The 18,772-nt window shown below is 37.0% G+C and overlaps 1 protein-coding gene across 26 annotated transcripts in view; it reads left to right on the top strand.

Annotated features, from left to right (window-relative positions):
* Rbm26 (RNA binding motif protein 26) overlaps nt 1-18,772 on the top strand; it is a 74,289-nt gene that overhangs the window by 22,012 nt on the left and 33,505 nt on the right. For 10 of the 26 annotated variants that reach the window (XM_030248078.1, XM_030248073.1, XM_030248072.1 and 7 more), the window contains exons 4-13: nt 4,078-4,166; nt 5,396-5,613; nt 6,476-6,736; nt 7,470-7,709; nt 8,109-8,279; nt 8,620-8,775; nt 14,738-14,849; nt 16,178-16,337; nt 17,668-17,832; nt 18,581-18,712. In XM_030248078.1, coding sequence (XP_030103938.1) covers nt 4,078-4,166; nt 5,396-5,613; nt 6,476-6,736; nt 7,470-7,709; nt 8,109-8,279; nt 8,620-8,775; nt 14,738-14,849; nt 16,178-16,337; nt 17,668-17,832; nt 18,581-18,712 — 1,704 coding nt within the window. The remainder of the gene's footprint in view (nt 1-4,077; nt 4,167-5,395; nt 5,614-6,475; nt 6,737-7,469; nt 7,710-8,108; nt 8,280-8,619; nt 8,776-14,737; nt 14,850-16,177; nt 16,338-17,667; nt 17,833-18,580; nt 18,713-18,772) is intronic. The other 16 variants (NR_166779.1, XM_030248076.1, XM_030248075.1 and 13 more) reach the window with 6 other exon arrangements.

Below are 18,772 nucleotides of genomic sequence, written 5' to 3'. Positions count from 1 at the left end.
ATCCTTAGCGCTTATACCTCTTTCAGAATACATGACCACATGGTGAAAAGTTCATACATAAATTCAAACCATAAATTGAGTAAAAAGTTTACAACAGAGAATGTTTACATGCAAATCCATTAGGAGTAATCATCTGGCTAAACATTTATCATCTCACAGGTTCATGTAGAGTCAAAAACCATAACTTTTGGGACTAAGGTATTAGTCAAGTTTTGCATAGATAAATCCAGTTAATATTTTATCTTCTGTCCTTGTAACTTTAGTAAATCGTTACTCCCCTTTTTATGACCTTTGGTTAATGGTTTTATAACCTCTTGGAATGTGCTCTAAGTTGCAGAATGCTTGCTTACTATCCCAGAAGCAGTTAACTCGAGACACTAGAAGACTGGCAGAGTTCTTGCAGTTTTGATTATCACTGAGAACTTAATAGCAGTCCCACTATAAAAGAGCTTAATAATTGCTAATTTAATTTTAGGAATTCTTACAGAATCATCATTAAGAATTAAGAAGTCATCTGTTTGTCTATATAGCATCACATGCATGAAAGTACATCTTCCTTGTTCTGCAGAGAGCTCAAAGAATCACTAACTAGGCTAATACCTAGTGATTGTTATATGTATTTAATACTAACAGGAAAAGCTTATTATAGCAGGTATCTTTCCTAAAATGAAATTCTCCTGGGCCTTGCCTACAGGAGCAAATCTATCATAGATTTTAATCCACGGCAAACCTATCTCAGGAAGATCACCTGCTAGTTTTTAGCTTCTCCCTGATGGCTTTTGACAGTTGGTGCTCCCTTCTTTTGTATTAAAAAAATAAAGATTATTTCATTCTGTTTATGGGTGTTTTGCCTGGGTGTTTATGCACCATTTGGGTGCCTAGTGCACACAAGTTAAAAGAGACTCTCAAATTGCCTGCAAGTGCAGTTACAGATGGTTGTGAGCCATCATGTAGGTGCTGGGAATTGAACCCAAGACCTCTGGAAGAGCAGCAGTGCCCAGTCTTTATTTGGAGCAGACGTCTTCTACCTAATATAAAACACAATTCCAGACTCCCCATAAGCAAGTGTTGGCATAAGCCAAAATTACAAGCAGTTCAGTGCGCTATTCTTACTGGGAAATGGGGACACTATAGATACCAAGGTTTTCAGAAGGTAGCTGTGGACCAATCTTGTAAGTTGGCCCCTCTGAGGCTTAGCATTTTAACTGTTTTGTATGCTGCCTGTGGACAGTAAATTTATTTGTATCTGTCTGTTATATGTTTAGTCAGACAATATTTTTAAGGTAGTCCAACACAGGGATGTTCACAATGTGTAGTAGAAATGACCATACTTAAGACTGTTTGAAAGTTTTTAATTGTATTTTATAATCTGTATTTATATTTGCTTAATAACCTTAATAATTTAGATTTTTCTCTTTGTTAAAAATCAAGGTGACTGAGGACAGTTGTGCCAATGAAGACAATTGCTGGCCTTTACACTATAACATTTTCTTTTCAGATAGTTTTAGTTTAAATAAGTCTTGGTTTTGATTTTCTTTAGAAAAGGACTATGTATTCTAGCTTGATTGGAACTTGGAGTGTAGACTAAGGTGACCTCTGGCTTGCTGAGAAATCTTTTGGCTCTGCCTCCTCATGCAGGTGAAAGTCACTAACACCTGGCCCAGCCCATCCTTTTACAAATTTTATTGTTTTTAATGCTATTGACGCTTGTATGTCTGTGTGAGAATTTGCACGTCAGTGCTGGTGTTCAGGAACAGATCTCCTGAAGTTGTAGGTGGTCCTGAGCTGCCTGACATGGTGCTGGAGCCAGGCTCAGGATCTCTAGAAGACCAGTGTGTGCTCGTAACCCCTCAACCACCTCTCTAGCCTTCCATACCAATCTTTACTAGAACTTTTGCTCTCTATGTAACCACTCCATGGTATTGAAAATATTAATTTAAAAGTTTTATATAGCTGTGAAAGGAAAATGTTACAGGATTATAGTGAGGAACAAGTGAAATGTATATATAAAATTGGTCTACTGCTTGGCACATGGCACGTTGTTAGTAAATGATAGTGTCATTACTATTGTAAGATCCTTGTTATTGGAGAAGTGGGTGTGACTCATGATTTTTCTCCTTCCTCATAGTCTGTTCTCAGAGTATATAAGCAATACAACTTACTGTATAATGTGTAATAATTATCAAAATTATTTTTATCTGAATGTATATATTTGTATGCACATGCTTATATACCATCCACTTTAGTTTTATATGCAGGAGAGGATCATAAATATACTTGTATAACCTTTGTAATACTTGAAAGTGTAGTAAATACAATATAAGGAGGATACTATTGTATTGATCAACACTTTGCCCACGTGGAGGAGACACAAGATGATTAAAATTTTACCTACTGGTAGAAGTTTAGGTTGCTTGCAGTTAAATTTATGTGTGTATTTATTAAAAATATTTATAAGTATTTACATATACACATACATATGGAAGGAGAGTGTATATATGAGGGTGCGGTCAACCAGCACATGAGGTGACATCCTATGTCAGCTTCTGGAATAGCTAAAAGTATAGGCATGTCACTATATCTAGATTTCAATTCTATTTTAATTCTCAAAAACTCTTGGGTCAACTCTGGGCCCTGCTCCATTGCCTGGTGATGACCACAAAGGCCTAGTATCCTGTCTCTTGCTAAAGTAATCCTTTATTACAGTTTTTTGACAAGTTGTTGAAGCATTTTGAATTATCAAAATGTCACAGAGCATGGACATTTGTACAATCCCTCTCCCCATCAATTGTTTTTCTCTTCATACCCACTTCAAATTCTCTTGTCAAGTTTCTCTTGTCAAATTCTTGTCAAATTCTCTTTGACAAGTTGTTGAGCTTTTTGAATTATCAAAATGTCACAGAGCATGGAAGTACTGAAAGTTTCTGTCTCGGCATGTATTATGGACTGCTGCACTCTGTGTGTGTGTCTAATATGCTGCTGTGTATGTTTGTAGGATGGAATGTTAACAGCATGTTTGCTTGAAAGAATACATTGTGACAAATGGAAGGGGGGATGCACTAGGAGATGGAAAGTTTATGATAGCAGCCCTGGAAGCTGAGTTAGAAGGGTTCTAAAGTCCAAGTCCTAAGTAAAACTGCAGCAGAGAGATTTTGTTAGTACTAGGTTTTCCTATGGATTGACAAGAGAATTTGAAGTGGGTATGAAGAGAAAAACAACTGATGGGGAGAGGGATTGTACAAATTGTTGAAAGAAATATTTCTCCGAGTTAAGACTTTTCATAGGTTTCTATTTCATTAATTCATATGGTGTTTATTTCATATCTGTGGGTGTTTTGTTTTGTTTTTGTAGATGCTGGGGGAAGGCTGACATAAACTTGGATATGTGTACTTATAGATTGTCTGCATCAGAATTTTTTTGTTCTTTAAGTACACACTCTTCAAAGCCCTGGCATATTACAGAATCTGTTAACAATATCTGGAATTTCTTGAACTTCTAAATTATTTCTAAAGATATATTCATGTCCTATGCAATCAGTCTTGTGGAACATATTTGGATAGTGTAACAATGACTAAAGGCATATGCTTGTAGTTGCTTTTTAATAGCTATAAATCAGGAATAGAGGCCTCTAGGAAATAGTATGTAGTTGACAGAGAGCTGTTTGATTTTGTATAGTATTTTTTTGTGTATTTTCTTTTTTAAATCACTTGATTAGTATTAGTATGCTTTCTGATCTGTGATGTGAGATCAAATCCAGAAAACAGTGTGAAAATATATTAGGCTTTTGAAACAAGGAATAAAATTGGCTTTTATATGTAAAAACAAAGACATTTAACTTAAAATATCTTCTTGTTACTATTATCTGAAGTAAGGGTCTCTGACTTTATTACTCAGCTTAAGTTCGCCAGTTACAGCTACAGGGTTGTATTTGGCAGAGAAATTAGTTTTGCTTGAATATTTGTGATGATAATTTTGTGTCTATTATAAATTAAGCTTAGTATTAACTGAAATAGTAACGTAACAGAGAATGACTGCTGGTAAAGTTGTCCAATTTTTTTTTTTATATATATATATTAGCTCACAAAGGAGGAAGAGCGAGAGAAGAAGTTTTCCAGAAGGTTGAATCACAGCCCTCCCCAGTCAAGCTCCCGATACAGAGATAATAGGTGATTTGTTGAAACATCCTTAAAGATTGTAGTTTTATTATTTAGACTGACTATATTTTCCAAAGGAGCAAGTAATATTTACATTTGCTTTGTCCTTTTGGATTTTGGGGTTGGGGTAACTTTGCCAGTTGGGTAGCATACAACTTCTGGCAGATCCTGCTTCTGCCTCCTGAGTGCTAGGATCCCATTGCAGGTACAGTACTCTTTCATAACACTCAGCTCTGCTACTCTTTGATTGGTCTAGGGAAGTAGAGCTAGTAGGTCCTTTATGTGCTGCGAGTGATATTTTTAGAACAGTGCTTTTTATATTAATTGCTATTACTGCTTTTCCTAATTTCAGATATCGTGCCTCTTAGTGAAAATTTTTATTTTGGGCTTTTCTTTTTTATAACTTTTATGAAGTTACATTTTTATATCATAGAGAATGTCGTTTATATACAAAGATATAAAGTGTTACCAATTCAAATAATGACTCTAGAAGGAATGTTTGGGGAGGAGGGGAGAGATGAATGTCCATATTGAAATCAGAAAAGGGTAATATAATTCCAGTAAGTTAGAGCACAGTAAATATATGTACATGTTTATAAGTAAACCCAGTATATGATAACAAGTAACAAGAATATGGTAATAATAATAAAAATAGGGCTGGGTATGGTGGCAACCGTTTTTAAATCCCAGCACTCAGGAGGCAGAGGCAGTGGGTCTCTGGGTTAAAGGCCAACCTTGGCTACAAAGCAAGTTACAGATCAGTCTAGGCTATATAGTAAGATCTGTCTCAAATAATAACAAAATAATAAAAATATGTTAACAACAAGGCAAATGTTAGGCCTTTGTTTTTTGAGTTTTTGTTTTTGTTGTTGTTGGGGGCTTGCAGTTTCCCTTTAATGTGAGTGAAGTATTTTTCTTCCCATTATGCTTTCAGAGTGTTCAGAGTATGATACAGGTGATATATGCAAATGTGGTTGAGTGTATAGACTATTTGTAATATAAGATGTGTGTAAATGTATGTGTAGGTATATATAGTTGTATAGATATTGTACATGAGACTTAAGAATTAAGAGATAAGTTCGATTTTCTTTTTAAAAGCTTTTAGAATAAGTATAAGTAAACATAGAGGTTTCGGGTTTTGGAGTTGCCTTTGTTCTAATTATGATAGTAACATGACTTACATACTTGGAGCTTTTACATTTACTTCAGCATTATTCACATAAATGTTATATATTTTTTAGAAGCCGTGATGAGAGGAAAAAAGATGATCGTTCTCGAAAAAGAGATTATGATCGAAACCCTCCTCGAAGAGATTCATATAGAGACCGGTATAACAGAAGGCGAGGGAGAAGTCGCAGTTACAGCAGGAGTCGAAGTCGAAGCTGGAGTAAAGAGAGGCTTCGTGACAGGGATAGAGATAGGAGCAGAACGAGGAGCAGAAGCAGGACGCGGAGCAGGGGTTGGTGGTCTACTCACTTGTGATGTGGTTGCAGGTCTTTACTGGGAAACCTTCTGTGCTGCTTGATGTATTATTGTCTTTTATAGTTCTTATTATTTTTGAGAATGTCTTTTTTTCTTTCTTTTGGAGACAGGTTCTCAGTGGTTGTCCTAGAACTGGCTCTATGCACCAGGGTATCCTCGACCATCCAGAAATTTGCACATTTTAGCCTGAGTACTGGGATTAAAGACATGGTCCTCTTGCATTCTGTGAATGCTTTGTTTTAAAGATTTTATTATTTATTTTCAAGACATGGTCTCACTATATATAGCTCTGTTTGTCCTGGAATTCACTACATAAGCCAAGTTATATGTGCACGAATCTAGCTCACCATCCACTGTAGCAGAGTCAACATAACATAGGCCACACTATTGAAGTAAACTAACACTTGCTGCTTCTGTAGCAATCAGCAGTGGTGGGTCTCCTCCCAACTCCTTCTCTCTCTATGCTGCAATATCGGTAACTGACTTGATTTGTAGGCCAGAAGTCTTATGAATGCAATGGACTTATCCTGTCCAGAGGACAGTTTTCATCAGGCATCCCTTATTTTTGGCTCTTAATAGTCTTGAATTTTGACTCCTACAACCTTTCTGCCTCCAATGTTCTTGAATCTTTTGGAGCATGGCTGTGATGTAATTGTCCCAAGAAAGACCGACCACTTCACAGTCACTTACTTTCTGCACTTTGATCAGTGAGCTATGAAGTAACTTTTAAAAGGAGAATATTTGTGCAACGTTTGTACTGTTGTTTTTTTTTGTTTTGTTTTGATTTTGTTTTTTTCTTTTAAGAAACATTTTTACAAGTTATTTCTATTTTATTGCAGAAAGGGACCTGGTGAAACCTAAATATGACCTGGATAGAACAGATCCGTTAGAAAATAATTATACACCAGTTTCTTCAGTATCTAATATTTCATCTGGCCACTATCCTGTACCTACTTTGAGCAGCACCATTACCGTCATTGCTCCTACTCATCACGGTAATAACACTACCGAAAGTTGGTCTGAATTTCATGAAGACCAGGTGGATCACAACTCTTATGTAAGGCCACCAATGCCAAAGAAACGGTGTAGAGATTATGATGGTAAGTCACATACCTGTTTTTATGATGTATGTTTCTTCTAATTTTGCCTAATTTATTTTGTATGTATGTATTTTATACATATGTTTTGTACTAGTTCCATCCTAAAGTATTTGTTTAGATTGTGTAATTATTCATAAGGAGTTTAACCTATGATATTGGAAAGGAGAGATTACTTTGAATTCCACTGCTATTAACAGTTTAGATTGTGTTTATAATATTGTTGGACTAAAAGAGTCAATACCATCTAAGTTACTTTTCAAAGACTCTGCTTACTTAAATATTCTTGATTAAATCGTTCTTTAGAAATCAGTGATTATTGAAATATATTTAGGACCCATGTTAAGAATTTTTCAAAGAGAATCAAAGATCTTTAAGGATTTACTATAAGAGATATGTTTAATACTGAAATCATAGTTGCAGTATGGTTTTTAGTATTAAATGAGATAGTTTAGTAATTGGTGTATTATATAATGAGGCATATTTGCCAAAAGTTTTATGAATTTTGTTATTTTACTTACTGAGTATACATATTTCAGTTTTCTTTTTGTGTATGTTAAGAATATTAGTTGATAATAGCTTATATTATTGAGAATGAAGAGAGTTCTTATAAAATGTAAATTATAATTTTACCCAATACTAAATATAATCTTATTTTTGATATCATTTGTTAGCTCAGAGATAGTTTATATTTCCAGAGTCTTTTGCATTTATTTCTAATGATATTTACTTACAGAAAAGGGGTTCTGTATGAGAGGAGACATGTGTCCTTTTGATCATGGAAGCGACCCAGTAGTTGTAGAAGATGTGAATCTGCCAGGCATGCTGCCTTTCCCAGCTCAGCCACCTGTTGTTGAAGGACCACCTCCTCCCGGGCTGCCTCCACCTCCTCCGATCCTTACACCGCCACCTGTGAATCTTAGACCCCCTGTGCCACCTCCCGGTCCATTACCACCCAGTCTGCCACCTGTCACAGGTCAGAAGATAGATTTGTTTCCCACTATTCATTATTTGTTCACCTAAAGTCTTTTTGTTCATGCTCATCTTTTTATGCAGTTTGTAAAGAAGGCCGGTACATGCCTGGTAGAAACCAAGTGTACCCCCTTTTGCAATATCATGTATGACTTCAGCCTTTGGTAAACTAGTTACTGTGCTTTGTAAGAGCCTGTGAATTATATACATCCTGATAATAGCCCCTGCCTTTAGTCCTTCCTAGTTCATATCAAACCTGTTTTGTAATACATTTAAAAGAAGATTTACTATAAAAAAGCTAGCTTACTTGTTAAGAGGTTGTTCTTTGTAGAAAACATTTTAGCTTGATAAAAGAATATCAGGTTTGAATGTATAATAATTTATTTTGTTTGTTTGCTTTCAGATGATATTTCTTATTCTTTGGTTTTGACAGGACCTCCTCCTCCACTTCCTCCTTTGCAGCCGTCTGGCATGGATGCGCCACCTAACTCTGCGACCAGCTCTGTCCCTACTGTAGTAACAACTGGCATTCATCACCAGCCTCCTCCTGCTCCACCCTCTCTCTTTACTGCAGGTGCAGTTTTGGCCTCCTCTGAATTTCATAATGCAGTTTTAGAGCAAAGCTTTAAAAAATACCTAGTGAGTTAAAAATCAGGAAAACAATTCTCACTAAAATGACACAGTGAAAGCTGGAATGGAGGAATTAATACTAAATCACCCAAGGACGAGGATGTTTTGGAAGACATCGATTGGCTTTGTTTTTTGTTTATTTGCTTTGCTTTGTTTTTTATAGAACTATATGCTTAAAACACATTAGTTGTATGTTGTTTATTAATAATTATATTGCTTGCTTTTTCTATTATCAATGTTTAAAAGTCACCAAGTGGTTTTTTATAATTGTTGTTTAATTACAGTTTTTGTGTTACCAGATACATACGATACAGATGGCTACAATCCTGAAGCCCCAAGCATAACAAACACTTCCAGACCTATGTATAGACACAGAGTCCATGCACAAAGGCCCAACTTGATAGGACTAACATCAGGTGACATGGATTTACCACCCAGAGGTATTAACAATCTTTTCTTATTTTCACAAAAGCAGGATGGGGTGTAGTTTAGAAGTAGAATGTTTGCTTATCATGTACAAAGCCTTGGGTTGATCTCTATTGAAATAAACACACACAAAAAAACAAACAAACAAAAAAACAGAGAAAGGAGGAAAGCATTAAGAATGGATGATGATCTTGCTCACTTGATTATTTAGTTTGTCATGAGTATCATATTTATGAAATTCTCTGATAATTATATATTTCCTAGATAACTTATTTGTTTCTTATGTTTTATTTGTGATCTTACTAGTTCACCTAAAATTGGAAATTAACCTGTGGGTCATGACCCCTTTGGCAAATTCCCATCTCTAAAAATATTTACATTACAATTCATAACAGTAAAAAACCCTTCCAGTGGTAACAAGAAAATAATTTTAAATGGTTAGGTTCATCACAACATAGGGAAGTATATTAAAGGGACACTGCATTAGGAAGATTGAGAACCACTGATGAGAGTAATGGTGAGAAGATTCTTAAAGCTTGGATAGAGAACTTGTCTAAACCTCAAGCTGTGTGTGCGACTTTGTGTACTCTTGAGATCTTAAAATTTGACACATACATTTTTTAAGTAAAATGAAATAGGGGCTTGTAATTGACTCATCTTTTAAATTCTAGGGGAGACAGACTTTTTAAATAGTTTTAAAATGTTAAAAACTAAAGTTTAGATTTGAGCCAGGGCAGCAGAAGTTTTTTACTAGTATCAAACTTTGGCTAGAGTTCCCATCAGTTTGAAACAGTGTAGCAGTTACAGGTACAGATTTTGATGAAAGGAGATGGAGGATTGTTAGACAAAATATTATGGAGGCAGAACTAGGTCTTTTATTCTTAATCATGCTATTTGAAACTATCTTGCACCGCAGTTTTCCCTCTGCTGTCTTTAGAGAGACTAGAAACATCGAGACTCTGGAGTTACGTATCAGTGTCCAACTTAAGTGGCAGTGCCCATTGTGGATTGCTAAATCTAGGACTACTTAGAATTTGAAGTTTTGTTATGTTATCTGTTGGAGTCTGTCCGATTCTGAATGTCTTCCTATATATGTGAAAAGCATGTTGTAGCAGGGTATGAGGAACATTTTAATTCAAATTTATACCCTCTTTGAGGTGTCACAGGATCTCTTCAAATGTATTCTTTTCTGTAGACTTTTACATTCTCCCTAAGGTAATTTAATAATTATCATCCATAGTAGCAGGAAAGGAAGCTTTCTTTTGTACTTTCTTCTATACGTGAGACACATTGCCTGTAATGGAAAAGTAGCCCCTTAAGATTATAGCTGTTTGTAATGTTTATTTATTTTCTGAATTTCTCTCCCATACTGGTTAGTTTACAAACATCTTTCTTTGGGTCACTTTCGCACTTATAAAAAAATTTTTTTTTTTAGTTATGCATTTGTGTGTGAGTGAGTGTGTGAGTGTGAGTGTGTTTGTGAGTAGAGGTGCCCGAGCAGTCAGCCACAGGCGTTTATATTAGTTCCTTTGGTGCTAGAGTTAATGGAGGTTGTGAGCTGCCTGATGTAGGCACTGGGTGCTGAACTCTGGTAGCAAGAATAGTATCCCTTTTAACAGCTGAGATACCCCAATTTTTTTTTTTTTTAAAGTCTTATTCCCTACTTTTACTGGTAACTCCTACAGTAGCATCTGAAGAACACTATTCCTGGAGGGCTTCCCACACCAAGTCAGCTTAGTAGTGTCTACAGTAGATTGGGGCTATCAGCGCCTAAGAGTCAGAAATCAGCAGTGTGTTTCCTTACTCTGTTGCCAGGGGCACATTTGTAGGCTTTGCTTCAACGGAGATCCCATATTTGTGCAAAGTGTTTATCAAAATCTCACTCTTGCTTTGCTTTTTTGGATTGGCAAAAATGAATTCTGCTACTCTGTAATAATATTTCTAAACCCAGTCCAGTGTCAGACTAATTTCTAGTTATGATTGAGAGAAGGAAGAGAGATCACATCTTTGTATGTAAATTTTATCACATAGCCATTTGCATTATGATAATTTCAGCTCTTTGTGAATGTTGCAAGAAGTGCTTCCTATAGAGAGATAAATGTACACTTATTTAGAAATATGAGTGCCTTTTAATACCATTTAGATAGACTGTATATTTTTGTGTGATGCTTTAGACATTCATTTCACCTAATAACCTTGTTTTTTGTTAGTTGATTAGGCACCCACTTCAGTGGTGAGTACCAGGTCTCCTTCCAGTCTTCTCTTTCATCCCCACATGTTCTTATCAGTCTCCTTGTTAGGCTTCAAATTTCTCGCTCTAGATTATGACAGATGCATAAAAAGCTACAGTGTAATTATGTAACTATACATTTCTGGTAGTCTGACCATGGGGCTTTTATCAAGTTTATCATGGGGCTTCATATGTTAAATTTTAGTATGGGGCAGTCATAAAATGAAAGCATTTTAGACCCTTTCCATTTAGACTATGGAGTGCTAATAAATGACCCTTTTGCCCTCATAATACTTGTTTTTTTTAACTTGATTTTTTTCGTGTGAATTTCACACCATGCACCCCAACCCCACTCATTTCCCCATCTCTTCATATTTACCCTTGCCCTTGCAACCTCCCCCCAAAATAAAATAAAAAATAAAAAGCAACAACAAAAAAAGCCCATTTCTTCATGGAAGCAGTAGTAAGTCACATTGTATTCCACAGCACACTCTTTTGTCCACACATCTTCACTTCTGAATGTGCATTGCAATGAGTCATTGGTCTGATTTGAGAGCCTTGGCTCCTGTTATACTATAATACTGGAGCCTCACGAGGATTCCTCTCAGATATCCTGTTGCTACTCTATGACGTGGAGATCCTGCTGGTTTGGTTATGTAGGACTGGCCTCTTTATGCATTCCAGTAGTTCATAAGTGAGGTCGATGTTGCGGTGGGCCAACTCAGAGCCCTGGGTCTGGACCTGGGTGACCTGAACTGGTCATCCTGCCAGCTCTCCCACATCCACATCACCAGGATGAGTTCTCCAGCACTGCTCTGCTAGTTCACCCAATGTGTTCCCAGTCTCATGCTGCAGTGGCAAGGTAGACGAGAAGATGAAGGGCATCTGTCCTTTGCCCATGACACTGCCCAGCAGATGAATGGCATGGCCAACTCTCCCAGTTTAGCAGTGCTCCTGCCATCAGTGTCAGCTCCACTCTGCTGCCTGGGTGAGGTGCAGGGCCTGCTTTCCTCTCTTCCGGGAGCTGTAACATGTAAAGGCTGGGGCCCTTTCTGTACAGCCTTTGGACATCAACATAAACCCAAGCCATCAACACGGACCAAGACGTGGCCCTCAGTGGCAGCATGGGTCAAGACTTCACCATGGACTCACATCAGGTGCTCCAGGCTTGCGTCTTCCGTTCTGCCTGCCTCTCTTCCTCAAACCATTCTGCTTCTCTTTCTCTCCCATCTCCCCACCCCATAGTTGTACATCGTAGTGGCTCCTGCTGCAGGCCGTTTATGCAGTGGACAGGCATCCAGGTCTGCTGCCTGCTCAGCATGGTGGCTGGTGGTCCAGTCTGAGCCATACTCCCAGCTCCATTGTGCCACAGCTCCCATAATTCATTTTATATTTCTAAGGAAGAATACTGGATAGATGTTCCCACAGGAGGATATAGGCAAGAAGAGTTTAAGCTTAAGGAAACTAAATATTCAGTGCTGTCAATTTTATTCAGAAAAACAGTATAGAAAGGGCAATATTGGTGGGGAGTGGTACATGTAGCTATTAGATACATTTGCTAATTGTTTATCATGAAGCACTATTTTTAATATTTTTCTCAAGTAAGTCTGAATGAGAAATAGAGATGCAATAAATGCTAGGTGAAAACACCTTTTCGGGTTTCTTAGCTTTCAGATAACAAAAGTATGTTAAAGTGGAAAAGGACAACAGAAAGCTCAGAGTCTTCTTAAAAGCCAGTGAGCTAAGTATGGGTAACAGGAATAAAACTAAGTCCTGTTGGAGCACTGCGAGTGCTCTGCTACCACGGACACAGCTTGCACACTGACATCACTAATGCCAGTGCCATCTTCTCCCACTGTTGTGCTGTAGAAGTGTAGGGTAAGTCAGTCAGCCAGCCAGAGAAAGGGGATAGCTAAAGCATACACAACACCTCAACTTCTTGTCTCAAAAGGAAGAAAGAGGTATAGGCGTTCACAGGACAATTTTAAAGTAAGTCTAGAGCTGATGTAGGATAACAGCACTGGGAACTGAGATTTATATTTAACAGACTTGACTACATGATTCACTAAACGTGGTGCTTAGAAGAAAATAATGTAAAGGCTAAATCAAATACAAGTTTCTGTGTTGGTAATTAGTAAAGGATAATACCACTTTCTGTAAAAAGAACAGACTGGTAGAAAAATATGTTTAATTTTTTTTAGTTTGGTTGTTATATGTGTAAGTCATCCGATTAGAAATATTTAAATTTAAAGTCTGAGCTCCATGAAGACAGCTGACTAGAAATTACTTATTCTATTCTTATTTGAAACTATAAATATGGAGATGAAGAATGATAGCATGAAGCACACTGAGTCCTGCATGGTGACTAACACAGGATCAAATAGCCTTTCTTGTTCCTTCTCAGTTAAACCCCCCATCCTCCTGTTCCCCAGACTCCCGAGAAGCACTGGGAACGGTGAATGACAGTAGATAAGGGAGGACATAAGGGTTATGGAGTGTATGAGGGAGCCACCTGGCTGGAGGAGTCACATGGGTGACTGAAAACGCAGAGCTGGTGAGAGCTCAGAGAAGCAGCAGTAAACAACAGCGAGTGTCTCTTGGAGGCCGGTTAAGAACAGAGAAGTAGACTGGACAGGTGACTGAGGTGTTAACAGCACATATGGAAGGCTCTTGCAGGAGACAGGTCTGATTCCAGACCAGCAGCCACATGGGAGCTCACATTTGATCCCAACTGCAGGCACCAGGCATATACATAGTACACATACATGCAGGCAAAGTATACATACACATAAATAAAAATCCCTGCGTATTCATAGGTTTAAGTATCAAATAGTTTCCTCAATAACTTATTTTCTCTCATGAGCCAGTTAAGTGTAATGGGGACAGCTGCCAACTTTCAGAGGATGTATGGGTGTGGTAAATCAAAAGTAGATATCTCTTAGGGACTAGCTGTGGGATGTGAAGAGAGAAAATGGAGTCGTGACAGGAGAAACTTTAGATATCTCTTAGGGACTAGCTGTGGGATATGAAGAGAGAAAATGGAGTCGTGACAGGAGAAACTTTCGGAGGTTTCCTTTGTAAATATGGAGTACTGTGATCTGTAATATTAAGGGTTGCTGGGATGTCCCAGTGTCACAGGAGAGCTAGAAAATGGAAGAAAACAGGGAGCCTCTGTCTTTATGTTTAAATAGGTGGCCAGAGAAATCTGGAGGTAGAAGTCCAGTTAAGACAACAGGTTAAATAAAAAGTAAGACAAGCTTGTCCTAAGATTGCTTTAGCATAATGGGTGTAAAATAGCAAGTAGGAAATGTTTATAATTCTCGGACACTACATTTCAATCTTGAATATTTCTTTTAAAATGTATTTCAATTATGTTAATATATTGCTATTTTAAGCAGTACTTTTATAATTTGCTAATTTGCAGTGGTAGTTTGATAGTCTCAGGTTTACTTATTTTTATTGGAGGAGTGGCATAGAATTTTTTAATCTTTAAACAAGTAGCCTACATTATCACATATTAATTTAGCACAAAAAATTTATTGAATTTTAGAGTTAAGTGTGAAATTAAAAAGTGTACCTGAAAAGACTAAAATTCTCCTGGACTTCTGTATTTGACTATATATTTGGTTCTTTTGCCTATAAGATACATTTATTTTGATAGAAAACCTAGATATTTTCATAGGAATTGAAGTAGCTGAGATAAACACAAAAATATTAAATATATACTTTCTTTTGTTTTGACACAGAAAAGCCTCCTAATAAAAGCAGTATGAGGATAGTAGTGGATTCAGAATCCAGAAAAAGAACTATTGGGTCTGGGGAACCTGGAGTTTCTACAAAGAAGACATGGTTTGATAAGTAAGTTGACAGGGACTATTGAAGAATTTTGTTGTACATTGATTACTGCTATATTATTAGATTAGAGACTATGTAATCTCTTAAAGTTATGCGGACCCATAGACTGTTCTCATTTGCAATCTTGGTTGCTTTCTAGAAATGTATAAGTTTGCTTTGGCACTACAAAGCTGTGTTCTTATAAAAGTGATGTGATGGGGGCACAGCTTTTCCTTTTTCCACTTCCAGCTCTAAAAGAAGCGGCCCTTCATACATGTTAGATGTGCTACTGCATAGCTTCATACATGTTAGATGTGCTACTGCATAGCTTCATACATGTTAGATGTGCTACTGCATAGCTTCATACATGTTAGATGTGCTACTGCATAGGAGCTGCTTACGGGGTAGTTATGAGCCCTGCACCTTAGGAGGAAAGGATGGAGAGGGTCTGGGGGGAGACTTGTTTGAAGGCCCTTCCTGTCAGGAACTGCAAAGGGCTTTTCCCAGCTGGAGAGGCTGAAGAGGTTTTGAGTTAGTTGGTTAAGAAGAACTTTGGAGAAAGGGAGAAAATATTAGAGGTATGGTAGCACATTTATACATTTTTCATGTATGAAGGGAAGTTAGGGCTACAATGAGTAGTTTAGAAAGAATAGTTTCTATATCTGGTATTGTGAATAAATTTGTGACTTAAAGGAAAAGGAAAAAGATGAATTCATTGGATCACAGGTATTATATTTTTCATGTACCAAAAGTATTATGTATTTCTCTGGTTGGGTGGTGGTGACTCACACCTTTAATCCTAGTACTGGGGAGGCAGAGGCAGGTAGATCATTTAGTTCAAGCCCAACCTGATCTTCATAGTGAGTTCTAGGACACCGAGAGCTACACAGAGAAATCCTGTCTCGAAAAAAAACAGAAACAAAAAAGAATCTCAAAACTGATAACAGGTTCAGGTGTCATCTTTATATTAATAAGTAAAATTAACAAAAGTCTTAAAATGAAATACCTTTCAATAAGCTGATTTCTAGAATAGAACACGATTTGTATGTATATTTTTGCTAAGTGTAGATAGTAGTGCCTTTTTTGATGAAAATAACAGAAAACGAAAAGTGTAGAAATAAAAAGGGATGTAGTGAACCTTCTCAGGTGGCTTCCATGAAAGATGCCAACACTACTAATTTGGAAACTGTTGTTTCAAGGAAAACTTTAAATTTTTTCATTGACTAGTACTTCCAGTTTTGGGGAGAAATTGATTAAATTAAAGACATCCATTTTACTGTAAAATGTTATTCTTTTGTAGTAATTGGGATCAGTTTTATAAATATATTGATCGACTTGGTTTTTGTTTACAGACCAAATTTTAATAGGACAAACAGCCCAGGTTTCCAGAAGAAGGTTCAGTTTGGAAATGAAAATACTAAACTTGAACTTCGGAAGGTTCCTCCAGAATTAAATAACATCAGCAAACTCAATGAACATTTTAGTCGATTTGGAACATTGGTTAACTTACAGGTAAGAGTTTTGGAATAATATTGTCAGTAATTATTTAAAGAACTCTGAGAAAACATTCATAGTGAAATAGAAAATCTGTTCAGAGAGACAGGCAGATTTCTGAGTTCGAGGTCAGCCTGTTCTACAAAGTGAGTTCCAGGACAGCCAGAGCTATACAGAGAAACCCTGTCTCGAATAAAACAAAACAAAATGACAACAACAACAAAGATTGGGAAGTTGGACATTGCGTTAGCATTGTATCTGTTACTATAATGAAATCCCTGAAGACGGCTAACTTATACTGGAAAAGAGATACTAACAATGAAGTGATGCTGTTTGTTTGGCTTCTGACTAAAGACTGCTGGTGGTCAGAGATGAATGACTTCAGTGGTCAGACTGACTCCCAAACAGTTTTCTCTCAAGGGAGCTCAGGGCTCCATGAGAACGTGCGTCTTATTTAGGGTTATTGTTGTGATGAAATAACATGACCAAAAACTACACTTCATGAGGAAATGGTTTCATTGTCAGAGGAAGTCAGGACAGGAACTCAAGCAGAGCAGGAATCTGGAAGCAGGAGCTGATGCAGAGGTGATCTTTATGGGCTTGCTCCTCGTGGCTTCATCAACCTGATTTCTTATAGAACTTAGGGCCACCAACCCAGGCATGGGACCACCCACAAAGGGCTAGGCCCTTTTCTGTCAACCACTACTTAACAAAAATGCCTATTGGCTTGTGCACAGCCAGATTTTATGGAGATATTTTCTTAATTGATGTTCCTTTCTCTGAGATAACTTTAGTTTGTTGTCAAGTTGACGTAAAACCACCTACCACAACTTTAAGGGCAGTTCTTCTAAATGATCTCATAACCTACCACTAGAACCTCATTTCTTAAAAAAGTCACAATATTTAACTAGCACTGCTGGCACAGATAACATGCCTTGACCTGTATTTCTTTGTTCTGTAAAAGTGAAAAAATGTCAAGAAACTGCTTCTACATTGAAACCAAAATAAGTGTTTTCAAGCCATGGTTACAAAGATCTGGTCCCAGAATAAACTTTTCCCTTATTTCATTAAACAAGCAAGCAAATAAGCAGACAGGCAAAAAACAAAAAAAAACAAAAAAACCAAAAAAAAACAAAAAACAAACAAAAAAGCAAAACCAAAGAACTTTGTTAGGCTCTTTGGAAACACTGAAAATGACAAGATTGGCGTGGTGTACAAAGAACAAAAGTATAAGGAGCTTGATAATAAGATCTTACTTGAAGGACTAAAATCCTGAGATCTTAAGATATTGACTGTAAAGGTATGCATTCCTTTAATAGTAAACTGTTCTCAATATGTTAAATCTTAGGTTGCCTATAATGGTGATCCTGAAGGTGCCCTTATTCAATTCGCAACTTATGAAGAAGCAAAGAAAGCAATCTCAAGTACAGAAGCAGTGTTAAATAATCGTTTTATTAAGGTTTATTGGCACAGAGAAGGAACTACTCAGCAGTTACAAACTACTTCACCAAAGGTAAGAGAGAAATGTATGTGAAGTCGAATGTTTCTTGGGGTCCTTTACCCTATTAAAACAGGCTTTTGAGTCATGTGACACTTGGCTTTGCTACAGTTAATAACAGGCTAGAGAAAGTTACTTCTCTTAACTAATCTTTTATTAGCTTGTGAGGTTAATCTTAGTTTAGGGATTATAAGATGGTATGTGTAAAGTATCTAGAACAATAGTCACTGAAGTAATCACTCATTAAGTGGTGGCTACCTATTGCATAAGTTTATCACTACATAGTCCTCTTAGACATTCATTTTTCCTTCCCTCCCTTCTACAATTCTCCCTAGAGAATATACTAGCTGGTTTGGAGAGGTATTATAGAGTAATCTGGTTTTTGATTGTTAAACAATGATGAATTTAATTTTTTTATACTTTATAATTCATTCCTTGCAAAGAAAATGAATACATTGAAAAACTGAAACACTTTGAGTTTGATTATAAATTACATTTTAAACTTTCTTTTTTTCTTTTTTTTTTTGGTTTGGTTTTTCGAGACAGGGTTTCTCTGTGTAGCCCTGGCTGTCCTAGAACTCACTCTGTAGACCTTGAACTCAGAAATCTGCCTGCCTCTGCCTCCAAGTGCTGGGATTAAAGGCGTGCGTCACCACTGCCCGGCTTAAACTTTCTTTATATTGATACAGGAGTATTAAAATCCTGGTTATGCTTCATGTTCCATTGCTAATTAGTTCGCTTTAACTTTTCCTTTTGTTTTGAGGTAATACAGCCTTTAGTCCAGCAGCCCATTTTACCTGTTGTGAAGCAGTCAGTCAAAGAGCGGCTGGGTCCTGTACCATCAGCTACAACAGAGCCAGCAGAAGCCCAGAGTGCTACTTCAGAACTTCCCCAGGTAAACAGCAGCTTTGATCAGCAGCTCTGTCAGGTAGCTTCTCCATCAGTTAATTCTCCT

This window comes from Mus musculus, chromosome 14, assembly GCF_000001635.26.
Source record: "Mus musculus strain C57BL/6J chromosome 14, GRCm38.p6 C57BL/6J".
In the NCBI taxonomy this organism is placed as follows: domain Eukaryota; kingdom Metazoa; phylum Chordata; class Mammalia; order Rodentia; family Muridae; genus Mus; species Mus musculus.
Note: the sequence above shows the minus strand (reverse complement) of the source record. Positions and strands in the feature narration are given on the sequence as shown.